We start from the raw sequence: 22,221 nt of genomic DNA, 5'->3' as shown, positions 1-22,221 counted from the left end.
ATATTGTCATACAGAGAAAGGACTCCCAGTTGACACTTGAGAGGTCACTTGGTTCTTTGTGTTTTCAGATGCAGCCAGAGAGTCAAAGGGAGGGTAAAGGCTCTCCATCTCCGGCTCCGACAGGTTGGACTCTGTGCCCTCTGGACTGAGCTTTCTTTGTTCCTCCTTCTGCCTGAGCTCTACGTGAGGGGGCGAGTTCTCAGAGGAAGACGAGGTTTCACAATGTCCTTTCCTGCTCCAAGGCACCATGGAAACTTTGGCTTTGGGGATCTCCTCCATTTCTATGGCTGAGGGAGACTCATCTGACTCAGTCATGATGTGAGGCTCATCTTTCTGAGTGGCACTGTAGGCTTCTCTTGCTTTCACCACTCTGGTGTCTGCTGAGAGAGTGAGATTTTCCACTTCAGGAGCCCCGGGACCTTTGAATATTTTCTCTTTCCCTCCTGTCACTAAAACCTCTTTACTCGTCTTTGATTCGTCCACTTCCTCCATCTTTTCCACATTCGCTTCTTCGGGTTTCAATGCTTTTGCCGCTTCTAGTGTCTCTAAAGATTGGTTACCTTTAATGTTCCTATCGAGGCTTTTATCTTCAAGCTTTGTCCCCGCTGCTTTAACAGCTTGTGACTCCTCGATATTATCTTTCATTTCAGGCTTTAAACTCGTCTTTTTCGTGTCTATTTTATCACCTGTTTCTGCAGCATGTTTTGAAGTTTTGGTCACATCGGAGGCTTTCTCTTTCTCCACCCTTTTGTCCTTCACTTCACCTTGCACCTGGCCGTCCTTTTCCAATGACTGACCTTCGCTCTCTCCTCCTGCAGGCTTGACAGAGCTCTGTGATGCCTGAGGGACAGCTGCAGGTCTCGGGGTTGTATCTTGTGCAGCGCTGTCCTCTGTGCTGAAGGAGCCGTCCGACAGGCCAGAGGTGATGGAGAAGTTGCGAGAGGAAGGATGTCCAGAGTCAGGAGAGCTCGTCCCGTTCTGCAGAGCTCCGTTGGGCAGCTTAGGCACCTGTTTGGTTTCTCCATTCTTGGGCTCCATCTCAATCTGGTCCACCTCCTCTACAGACTCAAACACCTGAAAGAACAAGCCAAAGGGAAGCAGGCTACTCCAGGGGAAGGGTTGGGAGGATGTAAAGAACTAGCAGGAGAGAAGGTAGCAGTGAGGAGTTTTGGTTCAAAATGCTGAGATCAAACGGACAGAGCGACAGAAATGGATGATAGAAATGCAACATTATCTTCACCATCTTTAAAAGACCAAAAGACTAATTTGACATCCAAATATTGCTGAGTTTGTGATACCTGTGTGCTGCTGCTGGAATCACTCTGCAGGCGAGCCAAACTCTGCCTGTCTGAGCTCTGGGAGGACTGTGATCGGAGAATAAAAGGCATGTGTGGGAAAAAGAGTATAAAAAAAGCACAATTCAAGCTCCAAAGTGTAAAATTGGCATTAATGTTTAATTCTCCATCTTCTCTGTCATTGTACCTGGATGAATTACTAGTTTTGGTCACAACATACACTGGTCTACACCGAAGGTTACTGTGTTTTTCCTTTGAGTCTGCATGTGTACGCGTTGCTGTTTTACCTCATTGCTCACAGTTGAATCGTGATGCTTAATCTTCTGACTGTAACTGTCCATGCTTGCACCTGAGGAGCACTTCGCCAAAGCCGCAGCGTGCTGCTCCTTCTCTCGCTGGCGGACAATCTCCTCACAGCTGAGCCACTCCCCCATGGTCTGCTGGTAGCACACTCTGACCTGATCATCCACCTGCATGAAAAAGTAAAGGATGAAGGATCAGTGTTTAGGTGGAAAAGGCTTCTGGTTCAAAACCATAAGCATAGAAACTACAAACCTCCTTTCTCTCAGCCTCTGACATACCAAACTGGTAATGACCCAGCAGGAAAGGCCACACCTCTTTCCTCAGTGATGGCTCCACACCACCAAAGTACACCAGGCGCAGCAGCTCCTGCTCCTTGTAGGCCTAAAGAAACAAGACAGGCAGTTGATTAACTGCATATGTAAATAGTTCATCACTGCTTCAAAACAACACAGGTCACAGGCTGCTGGTGCTGAAATAGTTACTTCAGTGTCAACTGGTTTATTAAGAACAATCCAGTTTGCAGTGCTTGGCTAATAAACTATTCTTTTATTTTTAATTCAGACTCTCTTTGACTCCAGCAAATATAACAATGTTAAAAATAAGTTTGAGATTTATAGAGCCATTAGTCGCCTGTCATGCACACTGTCGAGAGACTAATAGTGTGAACCACTTTTTAGGAGAGGATTGATATTAATATGAAGACTGACTGAGTGATGGGGGATGCTGCTTGTGTGTGTGAACAGAAAAAAGGTAATATTAAGTTTGTGTTGCAGTAAGGGGATGTCAGAGGTGCTTACTGTGCAGTCTTTGAGGAAAGTCTGCCACACGTCTGCGGTGAGGCCTCCGGAGGCGGCACAGGGCACGTCGGGCGCCACAATGGTGTGATTTACGAGAGCTGAGAGGTGCGTACGCACTGTAGAAAGGTGACGGCAGTATGCCAGCCCTGGTTGACAATGCAGTTTGTTATTGAAGAAGCTAAAGCAGGCCATAAAATATGTTTTCAAATTGAATGTGAAGGGATTTTTCAGGGTATACACTACGGCTCAGTCACAGTAGAGTAAAAATAGGATGGCAACCTCGCTGTGATGAGGAACAATCAGTGGTTGACCGGTGAACGCATTTCGTTTCTTTGCTGTTAGTGACCGGCTGCAAAGACTTGCGGCGATGCCCAGAGGTTGAGCTTGCAGCTTTTAATTGCAAAGTGATTGCACAGGTCACCGCGTAGGAGGCAAGCTGTGTCCTAACAATCGTAGACTGATTCAGTGAGTAGTTTTCTCATATGAATTTGTGATTTCTGCTGATTTATGAGTGAAGGTCATTACGCACCGAGTGCGATGCAAAAAAGCGACATGAAATTCAGAATTGTAAGATCCAAACCTGTTGTGTAATGTATAGACATACCGAACACAAAATTCGCCCACAAAAGATGTGAAAAAATTGAAGTCAACATCGTCATGCAACCATCTTTTTCCCTAGTGTGACTGCAGCATTAAGCATTTACATACAGCCATAAAATGCCCTGGAGATGATCTGATACTTCATGTTGTCACATAGCAGCTTCAGAGGAGTCCTGCAGAAAGACACAACCCACATTAGTATGCAGAGAAAACACAGACAGCTATACACTATCATTAGACCAATTATTAAGTGCAGGTAATTCATATTCTCTCGAATATATGATAATCCTCTATCTAATGTAGAGTTCATTACTGTGTCGGGGCTGACCTTTTATAAAATGATAAACTGTTATGCTGCCATATAGAACAAATTAGCCAGCAGCCTGTCTTCTTTCCACAGCTCTCTACCATTTTATCTGCACAGCTTATCACCAATTCTCCCAACACGTTCTCATTTCACTGAGGTAAATGTCACACAATTGTCTTCTGGGTAATTGCTGGGTTCTTGTATCTTGCTTCCATCCCCGGTTTCCTCTGTATTGCAGAGGTTGTCAGGTGCGTCAGGTGAATCGCAGCAGCCTTCAGGAGCTTCACAGTTCCCCGGTCGTAACACAGCTCTGTCTATCTTGGGGCGTGTTTTATCTCTCACCTCTCATGGTTGCACCCCTTGGGTGTCGCCGCTTCAGAGAAGCTCCCCTGAGAGCAGGAGGAACACGAGGACTTCCTGAGAGTGGGATGCCACATCTTAGCTCCCGGATCCATCAGATCTGGAGGAGTCACTGCAGCATGCACACAAACACGTGCCATCATAATCCCTTTAGAGCAGCATACTGCTGAGGCTTTCGAGAACAGTTATATTTGCACTTTGCAATATTTTTGCTGAAACACAATTATGCTGATCACTAGTGACCTGCTTATGCTCGATTCCTGTAAGAGCAAAGAAAAGGCGCACAAACAGAAGCATTTACGATACTATGATAATCGTGAGGAATGAAGCCATCGTGTTTGATTACATTAATATAGGGAGGAAGTTCAATTAAGCAAGCGCCTTTCTCAATTCGGTTGCCATGTTTGATTAGTTGTCCACTGTTCGCCTGATTAAAGGCTATTGTGTCGTGGTGCAGTAAAAGAGGTGTGAAGCATTGTGGCTTTATTGACATGGCACACCAATAAACATTTCCTGAGGCACAGGACAGGGCAGGAGGATATTAGACGCAAGGAATTAAAGCAAGGCAAAGCTGACAGATGGACAGACGAGCCAAAGTGTGACAGTGTTACAGCTGCTTCCTGTGAGTGAGGGGGATTCTTCAGGACAGCTGCAGGACTGCCTGGGTACGACCAGGGGCCCTGCTTTGGTAGGGCACTTTCCAATCGGTTGGAAGGACAGGGATGAAGTCAGACGGGGAGGATGAGTTACAGTCACTGTAACAAACAATCGGCAACATTTTTATCAAAATGCAAAGGCAGGGAGAAGCCCCTGGGCCCTGCTTATGTCTGATGACTCACCAAACTCTGACTGACTGTTTGGAAAGAGGATTCGGAAGACATAGTCCGTGGCCTCGTCCTCCTCCTTATCGGAGACCGAGTCTGAGGATCCAGATCCCTGAGGAACCCTCTTTCGTAGCTTAGGAAACACCTTTCCCTGCAACAAGAAAAATAACTAATGGCAATGACAAATATGCTGAACCGCTAAAGCCCAGAAAAGCCACCCCTGTGAAGATGAACCTGTTTAGTGTCTGTATGATTAAGCCTATTAATAGTGGCTGAACATGCGTGGGTGGTTCTCTTTCTTCAGTTCAGTTAAAGAAACATTAACAAAGCCATTCAAGGTCTAAGCAGACACTAATCCACACTCCTTCACCAGTATCTCTCCACACAATGCTTTAAAGAGGCTGTGCATCCATTTCTTTCACATCCAGATGTCTTTTCTTTATTGATTTATTGATCAGAGGAGACTGAAGCACACCCTAGCTCTTTTGTGTGGAAGAACACTAGAATAAATGATGCGTGCTGTGGGAGAGCCCTCCGTGCTGACCTTTCCCCTCTGCAACCAGAGTGGAGGATCAAGCTGGCCGTGGGGAAGGAGGCCATTCTCAAGGCAGGAGAGGAACTGGAGCAAATGACCTCCTTTAGGGAAGCGAAGTGGAGGTCTTTGGATCCCGTCTTGACTGACCAGCACTGCCGTCCCCCCACTGTCCACTACAAGGTAAACAGCAGATGTAACAGATCAACAGTAATAACCTGCAAACCCAGAGTTACAGTAGTGATACAATTTCACCCACCTTGCTGATGACAATGCAAATAAACTATCTCCTCTAGAGGGATTGTCATGGCATAGTCCCAGTAAACGCTGAAAAATATGGAGACAAAATGCTGTGACCCAGACTAGTCTAACCACAATACTAGATAACAGCGACACACAAACCCATTGTAAATATTTATGTAAATCCATTATTTTACAGCTGCCAGAAAAAAGTAGTTGGAACAATCAATTCATTTGGAGAGAGAAAACACCTCACAGGTATGACATGATTTACGAGTTCGACAGGTGTCTTTTACAGTGTCTCAGTCAATAAACCATCTGCTGGATGCCGGTGTGTGAATATCAGCCTCATCAGATCAGCACCATTTATTCAGTGAGCCCTTGAGCAGCGCACAAACACACTGCATTATTCAGTAACAGCCAAGTGTTAGACAAACAACGCAGCGGAGAAGAAATAATGTGCTGCTTACACGTCTGTGTGGAGGCAATTTACATGCTAAGATCAATCAATCAAATCTTTTTTTTAAATATATAAGTAACAAGTTTTAATACACATGAAGAACAAATAAACATGAAGTCATTGAAAGTTATCCTCTTCACACGAGAAAAGAAACCAAACCAAATGTTGAACATTTCCTGTTTGAAAAGGAGTATTAATTCCTACCCAGCTCATCTTATATATCTGTTCACAATCTAATACAGATATATGCTATAAATAAATATGCCTGTCTAATACACAGATTCATGTTATTTTAATATATATGTTTTTATAAACAGATCTATAATTATTTAACTACACCTATACAAAATTATTGCTTTTTTATAATAGTTACTATAGTTAAAATAATTATAATGACATATTAAAGCATGTGTTACTATAGAAGTTGGTATTATAAAAGTATTTCCAACATTTTACATAATGATTTTTACAGATAGGTAAATTTGCACCTGCGTTCATACTCCAAGTCTCCCACAGAGCCGTTCATGAGCTGATTGGGCGTCCACTTTAGTGTCATGAGTTCAGCAGTCTGGTGCAGAGACAGGTAACCTGGAATAGCCTCCATATCGTCCCTCTGAAAGAGCCACAGGGATTCAACTGAGGTTATGTTTGTAGGTAATAATAAATAAATGTAATAAATAATGCAAATTTTATCCACAGTTTACCCTGATAACACATAAAAGCAAAGCATTTATTAGTTTTGTGTGAAAAAGACAAAAAAAAGAAGGAAGGGAAGATGTGTGCATTCACATTATATCACAGTGATGTGAGAAAAAAATCTGCTAGAGCGCTTTGATGACAACATAATATGTAGAGCAGCTTTTATCCAGGACGTCAATGTAACAGGATATACGTCAGGTTTTAAAGACTTTATCTCACAGCTATATAAATGCTGAAGTGAACAGAGACGGTTACCGGTTGTACGAGCACGTTGTTCTTGCCAAACAGTAGTGTCGCCCTGTTGTTCTGATGCAGCGACTCCACATATTCACGAGCTGATGGTGAGGGGGAGGGGCGCTCATCCATGCTGCTGCTGGAGTGCCGCTTCTGGATCTAGACACACACACACACACACACACACACACACACACACACACACACACACACACACACACACACACACACACACACACAAAATATATAAAATCAGATCAAAAACTCATGACTTACACCAATGCAGTTTCAGTCGTTCCCGATGTCAAAAACCAGTCTGATTTTGCTTGGAGCACACAAACGCATCCATAAGCACTGCGGCGTACAGGACAGGCCAAGTTGACCTGGTTCGCTCTTAACTTGGCAACTAAATAAATGTGATTGTCTGCAATATACTCTGTTCTTTCTCCTGGGACACACTGAGCTCCACTCATTGCAGCAATCTTAGCGAGGCCTCCAGACAGATAAACAGCATCTCAGAAGGGGACGGAACTGATAGTCTGCCGAAGCTAATATCAGCTCATATCTCAGCATAAATGGACACTATACATGTGCAGAGAAAAAACAAAAGAAGCCTGAAACTAACTCTGCTTTCACATCTGCTGAAAAATACAGCTTTTATTGTTTTGGATATGTTTACTTTAGAAATTTGCAGCAGAAAATGTAGTTTGACAGGAACAAATGATCATGAAATCTAAGTAAAACTTACATTTATGTTCTTTGGGAGCTGTAAAAGAAATACACAAGTGCAGACGCTTATAGATGGAGTGGAAATGGAAAGAGTTCATGAAAATACGTTCCTTGGATTGACAATAGAGGATAAAAACACCTGGAAATCTCATACATGACATATACATAACAAAGGCTCAAGAAGCATTTCAGTACTGAGTGAACTGGACCACAAACCACTCCATGTTCTCTACTCTCCACTGGTTTTAGCATGTTTGAATTACTGTGCAGAGGTCTGGAGCTATACTTATCAATACTGCAAAAAAAAGGCCATACAGATAATCCATAATACTGATTATAGAGATCATTTAAACCCACTATTCCCAAAATCAAATAAATTTATGAATTTCACTGATCTGAGTCATCGCAATAAACAGCCTAACTCCCTGACAATATTTTGTCTGGTTTCTTTAGGGGGCACCACAGCAGCTCACCTGCCTCCATCTCCCCCTATCCCTAACATCCTCCTCTGTCAGATGATCCCTCTATATGTCCTCCTTCACTCCATCCATAAATCTTCTGTTTTCCTCCTGCCTGGAAGCTTGATATTCAACTTCTGTTTGTCCACCATTCCTCCTCTGCACATGTAAACACCATCTCAGCCTTGCTCTCAACTTTGTCTTTAAGCTGCTCAATCTGCTCACCCCTCTGATGTCCTCATGACCAGGATGGATCTCAACATCTTCAGCTCTACCACCTACAGCTCAGCCCCCTGACTTTGTCAGTGCTATCGTCTGAAAACCATACTTTTGTCACAAATCACTCCTGATACTCGTCTCCATCCACTCCACCTCTGTCCACTGTCTTCTTCACCTGTCTGGTCCATTGTCAGTTGCTTTGGATGGTTGTCCCTGGATATTTAAACTCATCCACCTTCACTGTCTCACTCACACACGCCTCTACTGACATTCATTGTTCTTCTCTCCAGAGCATACCTCCACCTTTCCAAGCTCTCTTCCACCTGAACCCTACTCTCACCATGGATCACAATGTCATCTGTAAACATCATAGTCCACAGAGACTCAACAAATGACAAACAACAAATAACACTTACACACAGCGCGGGCCTCTTAGTAGGAGAATCCTGCCTGCAGAGGCCACCGTGGATACGATGTCGTTGTACTAACTCGTCAGCAGACGGGTCTGTCCAGAAGTGGTCAGCTGTCTTCATCTTTGTGTATTCCAATGCACAAGGTCCAACTGTTGAACAGTTTTGTTAAGCAACAATCTCTATGAAAATCAATCATTAAACACATTGTGTAATAAATAAAAGACAGAAGAGTGACTTCATGCATGTCCAATCATCCAGGTAAGGAAATCCCAGAAAGCTGATCCTGTTGATACGATTAACAGACTCAAGTTGCTGGGAAAGACTGAACTGAATTTATTAATCTATTTATTAATCTATCACTGGAAAGTATGAAGGTCCTTGCAATCCCTCAATACAAGCCTTCTTGTCTAGAGTGTGTATATTGTCTCGGACCTGTCAAGCAAAAATCAACTGAAAAAAAGTAATAAAACAAAAATAAAATGGCAGAAACGGTTTTTTTTTTGCTGCTGTCCTGTCTTGTTATTCAGTTCAAGGCCCCTTGGATTGATACTTGGACTCTCTTGGTTGGGGATAAGGGGACAAGCATGCAAGCATATTGATAGAGACAGGGAGCACTTCTGCCTCCAGTGAAAACAATTTTCACTGTTCACTGGTGGGAAACAACTGCGGGACTATGCCTGTGTTGCTGCACAGCAGATGTCAACAGGTTAACGTCTCAGCAGTTTAGCATTTGGTCACGAGGTCAAGTTGAAAGAATATAAAGAGCAAAGAACAGTTTCCTTGCTTGGACAATGAGTAAATATAAGAAATGGTCTTGTAAAAAAGGGCAGGATAACATAACGTCCTTGTTCTGCCTACTTTTCCCTAGGTCATAATTTTAAATCTTCATGTAAATGATATTAAACCACCACTGTTGGTATAATTACCCAACAGAGATGCGAGGATGGGTCCATCTACAGGGTCCATGAGAACAGCCTCTTTTTCGTAGTATTTACTGAAAGACAAATATGAAAGGGGAATTATGCGGGAAGACAGAAATCTTGTAACTCATTTGGACAAGATGCTGTTTCCCATCTCAAATTACCTGCTGTTCTCCACCAGGTAGAGGACAATCTTGTCTAGCACCTTCTCAAAAAGAGCCGTCCGTATCCACAGGTTCTTGACTACAGGCGGGCTGAGGCTGGGCAGTCGGGGCATCTTGCGAATGCTGTCTTGACTTTGCAAGCTTTGACTTCGTCTGCAGAAGGGAAAGAGTTATAATTTTAGGAAGTAGACGTGTTTTTAAAACTCCTGAAGCAAAACCCCATCTGCATAAAACAAATACAGTGGCATAAGTAACTCATGAATAAAAATGCCTATAAACATGAATTATTTAGAAGCTTTTCATCATAAAAATAAACCCCAGCCCTTCAGAGAGACAGTCATTTGTTTTCAGTGCTTTCGCTGGAACAACAAACAGGCTTTGGTGCAAGCTTTGAAGTCTGCTGTGATGTGTGATATGAGCTGTGATGTGTGCGTCTCGCACTTTGTCTCAATGATCTGCTCGAGCTCCTGGGCCTTCCTGCACAGCTCCTCAGCTGGGGGAAAGCTTTTCCCCACCTTGGTGAAGAGTGCCGCGATCTTGTTGCTACGTAGAAAGCCTGCCGCTCGCCGCTTCAGCCCATGAAGGACACACGCCTCCACTGCAGCTGTGTGTACAAAAGCACGATGCCATTATTAGGGCACACTGATTAATAAGGTATGTCAGAAAAGCATAACAACACAGGACACGTGAATCCATCATAACAACAAAATCATCAAACCCCACAGAGAGACGGGCAAAATGTAAAGCAGAAAATGCTTCTGTGGCACAAAATTTTAAGTTTAATGTTATTTTTTTTATTATGTTAGCAAAACTCATTTGACTTTAAATAGCAGAAAATATTATTTTAGCATTTTTAAATCAGCCGGGACAGTAAAAATATAAAAAGAAAGCTCACATGTTAAGTTGTTTTACATACTTTGCTATTTACACGTCACATGGACGCACAGGCAGATTATGATGGATGGGCAGCATACTCTGCACCTAAAGCTTTCACATAAGAGTAACTTTACCTACAGCTGCATTAAATATTACCACAACTTTGATCGGCAATGACTAATGCAATTTTGACATCACCCAGAAATGTGTTTGGTAACACAAAATATTATCTTATGGGTAGCTTTTATCATTCATTCTCATTCAGCCTAGCAGTTAGCTGACAAATAATGTGGCTTGTTGCGCAGTTAATTGCACTAACAGTACCTTCAACACCTTAAATTTGGGATCCAAATTTGGTGTGAAATTGTTCTTTTGCATGTTACTTGGCAAACAATTAGCAGGCATCTGAGGATCCCCCTTGTTAATTAAGTTTGTGTTAGCTGAAATATCGTCACTGGCCATTTATTTTTATACCTGGCTAGTTGATTGGACATTTATGATGTGAATCTCCCGATTCGCCACATCTCAAATGTGCACTATGCTACTGAGATGTGGGGACTGTGGAGGCCATTTGAGTCCAACTCATTGTCTTATTTAAGCAACCATTTTCAGGTGATTCGAGCTTTGTCTTCTTGCTGGGAGCAGCCATTAAATGATGGGCACACTTTGGTCATAAAGGGATGGACATGGTCAGAAACAATCCTCTGTGGTGATTAAACAACGCTTGGCTGATACTAAGGAAGCCAAAAGTGTGCCGAGAAAATATATCTCCCACACCTTCACAGCACCACTAGCCTGAACCATTGATACAAGGCAGGATGGATCCATGTCTCCACGTTGTTCATACCACTTTCTGCCCCTACCATCCGGATGCCACAGCAGGAATAGCGACTCATGAGACCATCAACCTTATTAATCTTCTTTCAATCACCTTTCTTGTGATGGTCAATCTGAATTTCAGCAGGTCATCTCGACTATGATGACTACATGGCTAAATGCACTGAGCTACTGCCATGTGATTGGTTCTCTGTTCTGTTTTAGTTTTACATATCGAAAGAGAAAACCAAGATGACCGTTCTAAAGCTCAAGTTTCTAAGCTGTACTCCACAACATAGAAGTTACTTTAATAAGTTAATACTGTGTATTTATATAGTCTACATGTATGTACGTTCAGTGCATTTACACTGTAGAGATCTAGCATCTGTCATGTGACCTGTTTGTTTTCTTATTTGATGAATGACCATTTGCTAAACTGTTTTCCTGGTTACAATACACTATTAAATATGCCAAACCATCAGATAATCTTCCAGTTTACCCAGTAAGCGGCCCACAAGTTAAAGGCATGTGGACACACTTGCACAGTCACTTGACCGTGGCAAAGAATAAGACACCCCCCGTTCCCTTTCAGGTCTACGTGGCAGCGCCTGGAGCTGTGTTGACATTTGAGTCCTCTTTCAGGACTAATCCCGTAGCTCTGTTCACATGGGTTCAGGGGGAAGGCTGGGGTTGCCATGGCAACTCACGAGAGAGCGAGATGAGCAGAGGGAGGGAGGGCCAGCGCCGAATCATCGGCATCATGATCGTTGTCTTTCTACCATCTTCACCCCACTAAACACTGTCACTCTTTCCTTCACCCCACCCCTTTTTTATGGACTTTCTCTGTCACTGTTAAAATCTGGTTTACAAGATTTTACTCCAGCACAGCCATTAAAAGGCTCAGTTTTCCCCACCCTGAACATTTTTTGCTAATTATCCCTCACATCTTTCTAAGGGCAACATGCTGAATGTCATGACTATATTAAAAGGCCTCCAAATATACTTCATGCCCTTTACCCTTTCACCATTTCAGCTAAGTCGTCTCCGATGCCAAAGCTGAAAGCAATAAAGCTTTAAACCTCTACACTTTTGTGGAAGCTTATGTCACAATCTCTGCAGCATCACTTAAATTAAATCCTCTGCAATTACAACCAACATCTGTTGCAGAAGTACTCATAGTTTTAGAAAAAGGGAAACCTGTTACTCACTTTTTTCAATACTGGAATTTCAACTTCTTTAGTGAAGTGAATAGTTTTATCTGAACTATTTAATGCAATTACAATCACAAAAATCATGTAGTGTGAAGAAAATGAGCATCACATGCATGGATTCAGTCCCTAATGGTGAAAACAGCTAATACAGAAAATTGCCTCTAATCATCCTGTATCTGTGGCAACTGAGTGCATTAGGAGACTCTTGGCAGTGACACAGCTGAACAACACTTCGTCCAAGGCATTTGTGTTGTGGATCTCAGCAAATGAACGGGAGAGAGAGTCTGTGGGAATGAGTCAGCACGAGGTTCTAAAAAGTTATTAGCAACCCAATTTCAGTAAGATTTGAGTTTTAAAACAGAGTTGCTAGTGAAATATTTAGAATGTGTTTGTTTTCCCCTTTATTTCTGTCACATAAATAATATCACATCACGAATGCTCGTATTAAACATCTCCAATAATGACGTAACCCCTGTTAACTTCAGCCTCCTCCTCTCTGCTCACTTTTAGGCATTTTCTTTCTACTGTGCGTGTATCCCTGATGTGGAAATCGTAGACACCTAACTCTGGCTGTAAGCTGAAAAAGAATACCCACCTGCTGATCTAACCTTCTTTTTCAGAATAGGAGTCAGTCAGTGAACAACTTTTTGGACAGTGAATGAACCGAGAAGGGTGCATTAACGGTAAACATAAGACATATGAGCATTATTTTGAACTGTCAATCATGCAAAGCTAGTCTTAGGGTCCAAGGATAATCTTTTATGTGATACTGCTGGCCTGACTGCTTATTACACTGTGCTTCTTTAAAACTATATGGCAACAAAACAGTGTATGTGCGCTCAAAATACTTCCACTACCAACAGCAAAAGTGGAGGACACTTGTTGACAATCTTACTTTAGCTTCAGGAAGTATTTAACATGCTAACTGGTGCCTGTAGAGTCTGAGATGTAGCTCTTGGGTTTCTCTGATTACACAGCCTGACTTTGGGGGAATACCTGCTGAGAGGCCACTCCTGGGAAGATGTCTGTTTTGAATATTTTCCACTTGTGAATAATATTTCTTACTGTAGTATGATAGACTTCAAATTGTTTGGAAATAGATGAGAACCAACAGTTGTTCCTCATAAAACTGCCAAGCCCTTTGATTTTATAGAGGTGCTCACATTTGCTGATGATCATTTATTTTAATGGTACAGTGTTCAAAAGCATTTTATCTTTATTATGACATTTTTTTTTTAAAAATTCAAGTGAACAGCTTTTGCATTCCCTCTGCACTAACAGCATTTTAGCCTCTGCCTGGGCAGCTCATCACACTAGCTTGGGCTTTGGAACTTAATTGCTCCCCAGAGTTTTTTCTCCCATCTTCCACGCACTCTCACTCTCTGTATAGACCACATCTGAAAGACATGTAGTAGCAGGAGCCCCTACCCCCCAAAAAAACAACAACCCAGAGATGAGAGGGTCATCCTGCTGCTGAATTGCCACTGGTACTGGTATGACAGCAGTAGATGAAAGATGTACCTCAGACAGAACAGCAGCTATTAAATCAGGCTATTAGATGATCCAACAGATAATGTCCACAGTGCAGGCTGAGACCGTTGAAATGAAACATGAAAGCACCACCGGATACACATAAAAGGCACAACCCTGCCCCCCACAACACAACACAACACAACACAACACTGAGAGGTATTAAAGAAGTCTTTTAGCTGCACTGTAACAAAAATCTGAGCTCTGTGACAAATTATTTTCATAACCCTCCTGCAGAAAAATAAAACTACAAAAAAGAGATTTGGGGTAAGCTGATTACTGGATGGGAAGGATGTCCAACATTATTCACTTATGGTTGTTAAATAGGTTCAAGCTGTGCTGCAAATTCTTTTCCTACTATGATAATAACCCAAACAGGCTCTACACGGACATTATGAGGGAGTGAGCTTACATAAGAACCCAAAAAGGAAACAACATTGATTTCTAAATCAGCTTATTTTTGATTTCACATACCTCTAAATGAATTTCTTCAAACAATGACACTAAGAGGTAAGTCACTGTTTCTGCAGCGTCTAATTTACTTTTCCTTCTTTGATATTAGTCTGATCCAATTAGTCTGAGTAATGCAAGTGCGCAATTACAAGCCTATAGACAACACCAGTTTCTCTTTATTATCACTGGTACACCTCCTTGCACATTTTTTATACAGTAGTAGAATGATATCATTTACGCCACAGGCCTTTTTTTAATGGGATATTTTGCTTATTTAATATTTTTCCCTACTTAATTCTCTTCCCTAGTCTGAGTATTTACAGCCTCTGGGCATGTAAAATGAAGCCAGTGTGGGTGTGCCGTGTGCAGTTCCTCTAGTGGCCACACGAGGCACGCGCTAAAGTGGAAAAAAGTCAAGTCAAAGAAGTCAAAGTCAAGAATCCAATGTGAAAAAGCTTATCTTTAAATCAACAAAAGGATGTTTTTGTCTCTATAGATAGTTTTCTCCTTCACCTCTGTTAACTAGAGTCACTGAACTGGACTTCTCTGCTACATTTGTGCTGTTGGTGCTTTTGAAGCATTTTCAGTTAAATTATCTGACAAGTAATATGGCACAGACTTTTTGCTCCAGTTTTGGTGATTCAAATTTTAGTCTTTTGTTAGTCTCATCACTAATTAATTTCTCTATGTCGCAGTCGTACAGTTCATGGATGCAGCTTGCTACCCAGATTTGCTGATGACACCACCTTCTTTTCCAAATATGGCCACTGCTGGTTTATAAAACAAAAACAAACCATAACCATGGCCAAAATGCCAATGCTTGAGTCCAATGGGTGATGTCACGCTGGTGATGTCCATCTTTTAAATACAGTCTATGGTATTAACAGCTCTGTCTATCCCTTTGTTAGTTGTTATTCTGTCACATGCCTTATTTTCTGCCAGTGTTCAGCTTTATTCATGGTTTGATTCCCGGAGCTTCAGAGTAACTTTTTAATTTTTTATTTTTTTTACTTAACCTGTGTGTTTTGTGACATTAAAAAAAACCCATAAATACGCATAACTTGCTTTGTCCTGGCCTAACCAATCATCCCAAGAGTCAGAGTTTAGGTTCTAATCTGAACACCATTAGAAATTATTTATTTCCCATTAATAATGATGGTCTGTGTTACGCCATGCCTTTCCCCCCCCAACAGTCTTTGTCTTTGCACACAGCTAGTAAAAATATCACCTTTTCTGCAAGCTGAGAGTCATTTTATTCACACTTAAATCCACAAATATATCTTGTTATTGATTACAGCTCCGGTCTGAGCCAGACATCCGATGAGCGTGACCACCTGCATGTGGGCAGTGTGTTTCTCGCACTAATCATACTGCAATCCAGAAGTGTGATTTGGAGGCAAGAACAAAAACACTTGGTAAAGGACTGAACTTTAAATATCTCTTATTTGTACTGAACAATAAATATACTCTTGTGCTAAAAGTGTGTCACTGCCTGCTGTTAATGCAGTAGGCATTGACACACTCATCCACCATCCACCATCTCTCCTTGTGGAAAAACTAATTCTATAACACAGACCAATGGATAATTTCTTTGTAACAACCAAATTTTCTTTGAATGTACTGAACATCTCACTGTTATCAATAACTCTACATGAGAATATTGATTAATCTAATATTAATTAAAGAAATTAAATTCAGTTAGTGGCGTTGGAATGAGTGTAAATAGAATAGAATAATCCTTTAATTGTCCCACAAGGGGAAATTGGGTTGTAACAGCAGCAAAAAGACACATATACAAACAGAACAGAACACAGGGCATAGAACAGAAGCACTCAAAATCTTTACATATTTACATCATGGACAATAGTTACCAAAACAATACTGTACAGTTATTAAAATTAAAGTACAGATAAGTGGCAAACCCAGGTTGTTGTGTGCAAACAGAGCAGGATACTGAAAGATGTTTGAATAGTAAGAATATTTAGAATAACTTGAAAAGTACAGGTTGTGTATTGTACCTGTGCATTAAAAGTAGACATGTAACTTCCAATAAATTAGTATATATAAATTGAGAAACGTAATGTGCAAGTTATAACAGTAGCAGTTGTTTGGTTGAAAAAAGCAGAAAAAAGCAAAAAAAAAGCAAAAAGCAAAAAAGCAGAAAAAAGTGCAATGAAGTGGCTTAATGGTTAAGAGAAGTATCACTGCGATTGCTTTGTTTTTAATTTTGTCCTGTAATCAATAAATGACTTGTGAGATATAAGCAAGTATGATTTGTGTGAAGTAATTTTGAGAAAGGCATCATGTATAATTGATAATATTTTAATGGTTGAAATTAATCATGAGTTTTAGGCCACTTTTAAGAGAAACGTAAGATCAGGTTGTATAGTTCGACATTCAGAGCGAAAGATAAACAAGAGAAAGAGTTCTGAGTAACTTGACTGAAATAAGCTGACATTAAGCCGTTCCAGCATTACAGAATTACTTGGAGAGCAAAAGCTTCACAATTTGTTTGATTACTCACCACAAAAGGACACAATATGGCTGCTGTCTTCGTGGACAAATTTCCTGGTGACAGCTTCTTCCATAATCTGCTTCACCTGTCAATGACATGGCAGATGTTGGGTGACTCATTCAATAATATACCACAACAGGCAAAATTTGGTGGCACAGGAAGATAAATAGATATTTCAAATCTAATGTAATTTTGTGCATAAAAATGAGCTCAGTGATGAACTGGGGTTTGAAATTAAGGTGGGAGGGACACTGAAGAAGGAAGAATGCATGTTAAGTTGGTGGATGAGTCACCAGCTCTCATCTCAAACTACTGGGAAATGAAGGAGATATATTTGGGTGTGGCAGGAGAAAAGGGAAGGGATGGGAGTTCATCACAGACCCTTGTTTCTTACTTTTCACATCCAAATAAATCAAAGCCCAACTTGTTTTTTAAATAAGGATAGAGAGGGTCAGACATCAGAAATGGCTATTATTCAGGTTTTGTCATCTCTGGGATCTGTCCCTCTCTCTGATCACATGCCAACAGCTACAGTTAGAGCCATAAGATTTTGGACAATGACACATTTTTATAGTTGTGAACCACCACAGTGGAACTAAAAAACCAAACAAATCAATCAACAGACTGATGTGCAGACTTTCAGCTTTTAATCGAGGAGTTTAACAAAAGCATTGCATTAACTGCTTAAGAATAGCAACATGTTCTACACATACATGTTATCAAGGGAAATATGGATGAAAAGTGATTGGACATTTGTCTGACACCTGGTTTCATGACCAAGTGAGGCCTGTTGCCTCGTTATTCCACAATGCATTTAGTAGACAGATGACCCCGGGTTGACTAAACTTGCAATTGGTAGCTGTTCACTGGAACTCTCAATATGAGGTCCAAATGAGGGAGGCCATCATCAGGCTGTAACTACTGGTTACACTCAGGAAGAAGTAGGCCAGATTAGACTTTGTCAGAAAACATCTAAACCAGCCTGCACAGTTCAGAACAAATATTTGGTCAGATGAAATCAGGATGAATCAACTCATGATCTGACACCACATTATCTGTCAAACATGGTGGAGGCTTCGGCACGCACTGTATGTTTTCCAGTCGAAGCAGGTCACTACTGTTTATTGAACATGTGACTGCTGATAGAAGCAGTCTATAAAGATGAATTCAGAAGTGTACAGGGCTATACCCTCTGCTCAGATCAGACAAATGCTGCAGAAATGAACAGACAACACTGCGCAGTGCAAATAAAGAGCAGCCAAAAGCAGACTGCAAAAGCAACCCAAGGTTTTCTCAAGGGAAATAAAATATTCTTTAATGGCCAAATCAGTCACCTGTTTCAGTCAAACAGAACATGATTGCCAAAGGCCAGAAAAACCCACAAACAAGCAACAACTGCAGTAGGTGGTTGCAGAAAAGGTATAACATAACAGTTAAAGGGAGGAAACAGAATTTGGTGATGTCCCTGTCTTTCTAGACTTCAGGTAGTCTTTGACTGCAAAGGATTTTCATCCGATTATTAAAATAATCCTCGTATTTAAAATGATGTTAGCTTGTTTAATTACTTTTGATCTTCTGAAAGTGGGGAACTGTGGGTAAAAATAGTTGTAATTCCAAACCATTTACTGCTAAGATTTTTGTTAAAGCTAAAAATCTGCATATCGATCACATAAAGATTGTATCCACTGTGGAGGTGCACAGAGGCAAAACTACAAAAAAAGGTAAGTAGTCGGATAATATAAGGCACTAACTGTATAGCCAATAGTTAAGATGATTGGGTGTATCAGCTGCTCTGGTGGCTATGGAGACATCCTACTGTGTGGGCACTGGTCTGCAATATGCATGGAAAGTATCAAGCCCTGGACACGGCCACACAGATAGCTGTAATTTCCTGTTGAAATGAGTCTGTCCACAATGACCATATTGCACTGCCAGGTTCACCCACTACACACAAAGACATTGACTTACGGACACACACACACACACACACACACACACACACACACACACACACACACACACACACACACACACACACACACACACACCTTCTCCAGCACATTAACTCTATATTTCGGTGGCATGGGCAAATATTTTCTCTGTGTGGCACTTCTGCAACTGTAAGGCAATGAAATTTACAGCGGGATCATAATATTTTCCACCAGATAAAGTTCTATCTTCAGATTGGATTTTCCACTATGGCACAATTAAATTGATTAATAATTTCATTACTAGTTTACTCACTATACATAAATGGATTATGCCACCTGTATTTTGATCTCACATTTACTGTAAGAAAACAGAGATAATTAAATCACTTCAGGTCATCCATTTGGCATTCAGATCTTTATTTAAGCAAACATGAGCTGTTAAAATATGAAGGCACACAGTACTTAAAGGCTGGCTATTATCTAACTATTACTACTGGCTATGAGGAATTTAAGTACTGCTGTTAATCAAGATGACAGTAATTTTAGCTACCTTACTGTTGATATTTATTCTAAGCATAGCATCTGACGTTTATGTTTATTGTTCATTTATAAAATGCTAATCTAGTTCTCAAACAAATGAGGTGAAAAGTGTTAACCTCTCACTTAAATTTGATTTTAAGTGAGAGGTTAACTATAATAACTGAAAAGTACTTTTTATACTTGAATAAAGTTACTCAGACATTTGGCAGTACTGGTAAGTTTATATAGTGATGTTTAATACTGTGCAAAAATCTTGAGTCACCCACCACATCTTTATATTTTGCTTGGAAAAGGCTTTCCACAAGATTCAGGAGTATGTTTATGGGAATTTTTGACTATTCTTCTAGAAGCTGCAGGCAAGAACTATCCCAAGTATTTCATTTGTAATGACCATGAAGAATACAATATGGATGTTGTGGCAAATAGTCTCAATGAATTCTTTGTAACTGCTGGACCAAATTTAGCAAGAACAATCACTCATCCTGGGAAAGCACAGGAAAAACCCGATACACTGATTGACAGAAATCCATATTCTATGTTTCTCACAGCCGTTGATGAAAATGAAGTTCTTGAAATTGTCAAAAAATGTAAAAATCACAAATCTTTGGATTGTAATGATATTGATATGATAGTGGTTAAAAGAGTCATTGAGGCTATTATAAAACCATTTACATACATCTGTAATTTATCATTTCAAACTGGTCGATTTCCAGACAGAATGAAAAGAGCAAAAGTTATACCTCTATACAAATCTGGAAACAAACACCATTTCACAAACTACAGGCCTGTCTCTTTACTACCTCAATTCTCAAAAGTTCTTGAAAAACTGTTTAAAAACAGACTGGAAAAATTTATAGATAAACATAAACTACTCACTGAGAGTCAGTACGGATTCAGATCAAGCAGATCAACATCATCGGCACTATTAGATTCAATAGAATACATCACAAATTCCATAGACAAAAAGCAATATGTGGCTGGGTTATTCATAGACTTGACAAAGGCATTTGACACTATAGATCATGATATATTAATAAGAAAACTGGAACGTTATGGTGTCAGAGGGGTAGTTTTAGATTGGGTCCGGAGTTATTTAAGTGACAGAAAGCAGTTTGTGAAAATAAATGGTGGTTGCTCCTTATGTATGGACATTGCTTGTGGTGTACCCCAAGGGTCAGTTTTGGGTCCAAAATTCTTCAACTTGTACATTAACGACATCTGTAAAGTGTCCAAAGTATTAAAAATGGTTCTCTTTGCTGACGATACAAACATTTTTTGCTCTGGTGATGATCTGCAGAATTTATTGGAGGATATGACTAATGAAATAAGTAAAGTGAAGTTCTGGCTTGATAAAAACAAATTATCATTAAATTTGAATAAATCTAAACTGATGTTATTTGGAAATAGTAGTTTAAATACAAATGCAAAGATTCAAATAAATGGTGTTGATATTGAAAGAGTCAGTGAAAATAAATTTCTGGGGGTAATAATAGATGAAAAACTTAACTGGAGAGCTCACGTAAGATATATTCATTCCAAAGTATCACGAAGCATTGCAGTACTAAACAAGGCAAAACAGGTATTCGACAGAACATCACTTCATATTCTCTACTGTTCACTGGTTTCACCATACTTAAGCTATTGTGCAGAGGTCTGGGGCAATAACTATAAAACCACATTACATTCAGTTTTTACTCTTCAAAAAAAAGCAATTCGAATCATCCACAATGCAGGTTATAGGGAACATACAAACTCACTATTTTTGCAGTCTGAAATATTGAAAATTGACGATATAGTGAAATTCCAAACAGCACAAATTCTATTCAAAGCAAAAAATAAAGAACTGCCAGGTAATATTCAGAGTATGTTTTTTTTGAAAGAAGGAAGTTATAATTTAAGGGGTTTTTGTAACTTGAAAACAATGAAGGTACATACTACAAGAAAAGGCTTTTGTGTTTCTGTTCAAGGAGTGAAACTATGGAACAAACTGAATATGGAATTAAAGCAATGTCCAAACATAAAACTGTTCAAAAAGAGTTATAAAAATATGATCTTCTCGATCTATAAAGAAAAGGAAAATATTTAAATTAAGTGAATGTCTCTATTTAAAAACAAACAAACAAAAAATTCATGATGTGATATTATAGTATATAGTATATCAGAAATCTGTTCACTATTTTTATTACAAATTATATCAGTAAGGAAGCTGACTAAATATTCACTGATAATTTATGGCAAAGGGGTGGGATTAAATAAGTGTATACTTCTTCCCACTCCCTTTCAACATGTAAATTAATCAGAATGGTTTTTTGTATGTAATTTGTATAGTATTTTTTTTCTCTCTTATTTCTTTTCTAAATGTACTTGTATATTGTTCACATGTTGAAATAAATTACCAATCAATCAATCAATCAATCAATCAATCAATCAAGCACAATGACCAAGCACAATGCAATTATTCAGATCATGTGGTGAACTCAAACACTGATGTTGGACAAGAAGGCCTAACTCGTAATCTCTGCTTTAATTCATCCCAGAGGTGTTCTTTTGGGTTGGACTCTGTGCAGGCCAGTCAAGTTCTTCCACACCAAGCTCCCTTATACATGTCTTTGTGGACCTTGCTTTGTGCACATGTGCAGTCGTGTTGGAACATCCCCAAAACCGTTCCCACAAAGTTCCACAAACATGAAATTGTCCAAAAATGTCTTGGTATGCTGAAACATTACGAGTTCCTTTAACTAGAACTAAAGGACTGAGCCAAACTCCTGAAAAACAACCCATAATCCCACTCTGCA

The 22,221-nt window shown here is 40.1% G+C and overlaps 1 protein-coding gene across 3 annotated transcripts in view; it reads right to left on the bottom strand.

The window, feature by feature from the left end:
- The window catches only part of sgsm1a (small G protein signaling modulator 1a), a 37,137-nt gene that overhangs the window by 6,792 nt on the left and 8,124 nt on the right, over positions 1-22,221 (bottom strand). The window contains exons 3-20 of one of the 3 annotated variants that reach the window (XM_085425471.1): positions 16,965-17,040; positions 9,996-10,158; positions 9,555-9,707; positions 9,397-9,464; positions 8,474-8,619; positions 6,673-6,810; positions 6,207-6,331; positions 5,278-5,345; positions 5,031-5,194; positions 4,502-4,637; positions 4,274-4,417; positions 3,645-3,774; positions 3,104-3,168; positions 2,396-2,541; positions 1,851-1,979; positions 1,583-1,765; positions 1,299-1,364; positions 13-1,074 (exon numbers count right to left, since the gene is read on the bottom strand). In XM_085425471.1, coding sequence (XP_085281597.1) covers positions 13-1,074; positions 1,299-1,364; positions 1,583-1,765; positions 1,851-1,979; positions 2,396-2,541; positions 3,104-3,168; positions 3,645-3,774; positions 4,274-4,417; positions 4,502-4,637; positions 5,031-5,194; positions 5,278-5,345; positions 6,207-6,331; positions 6,673-6,810; positions 8,474-8,619; positions 9,397-9,464; positions 9,555-9,707; positions 9,996-10,158; positions 16,965-17,040 — 3,162 coding nt within the window. Of the gene's footprint in view, positions 1-12; positions 1,138-1,298; positions 1,365-1,582; positions 1,766-1,850; positions 1,980-2,395; positions 2,542-3,103; positions 3,169-3,644; positions 3,775-4,273; positions 4,418-4,501; positions 4,638-5,030; positions 5,195-5,277; positions 5,346-6,206; positions 6,332-6,672; positions 6,811-8,473; positions 8,620-9,396; positions 9,465-9,554; positions 9,708-9,995; positions 10,159-16,964; positions 17,041-22,221 lie in introns of all 3 variants that reach the window. The other 2 variants (XM_085425469.1, XM_085425470.1) reach the window with 2 other exon arrangements.

This window comes from Rhamphochromis longiceps, linkage group LG12 (assembly GCF_057381845.1).
Source record: "Rhamphochromis longiceps isolate RC_006_pf linkage group LG12, R_longiceps_female_GT1.1, whole genome shotgun sequence".
Lineage (NCBI taxonomy): Eukaryota > Metazoa > Chordata > Actinopteri > Cichliformes > Cichlidae > Rhamphochromis > Rhamphochromis longiceps.
This window is presented reverse-complemented; position numbering and strand designations above follow the sequence as displayed.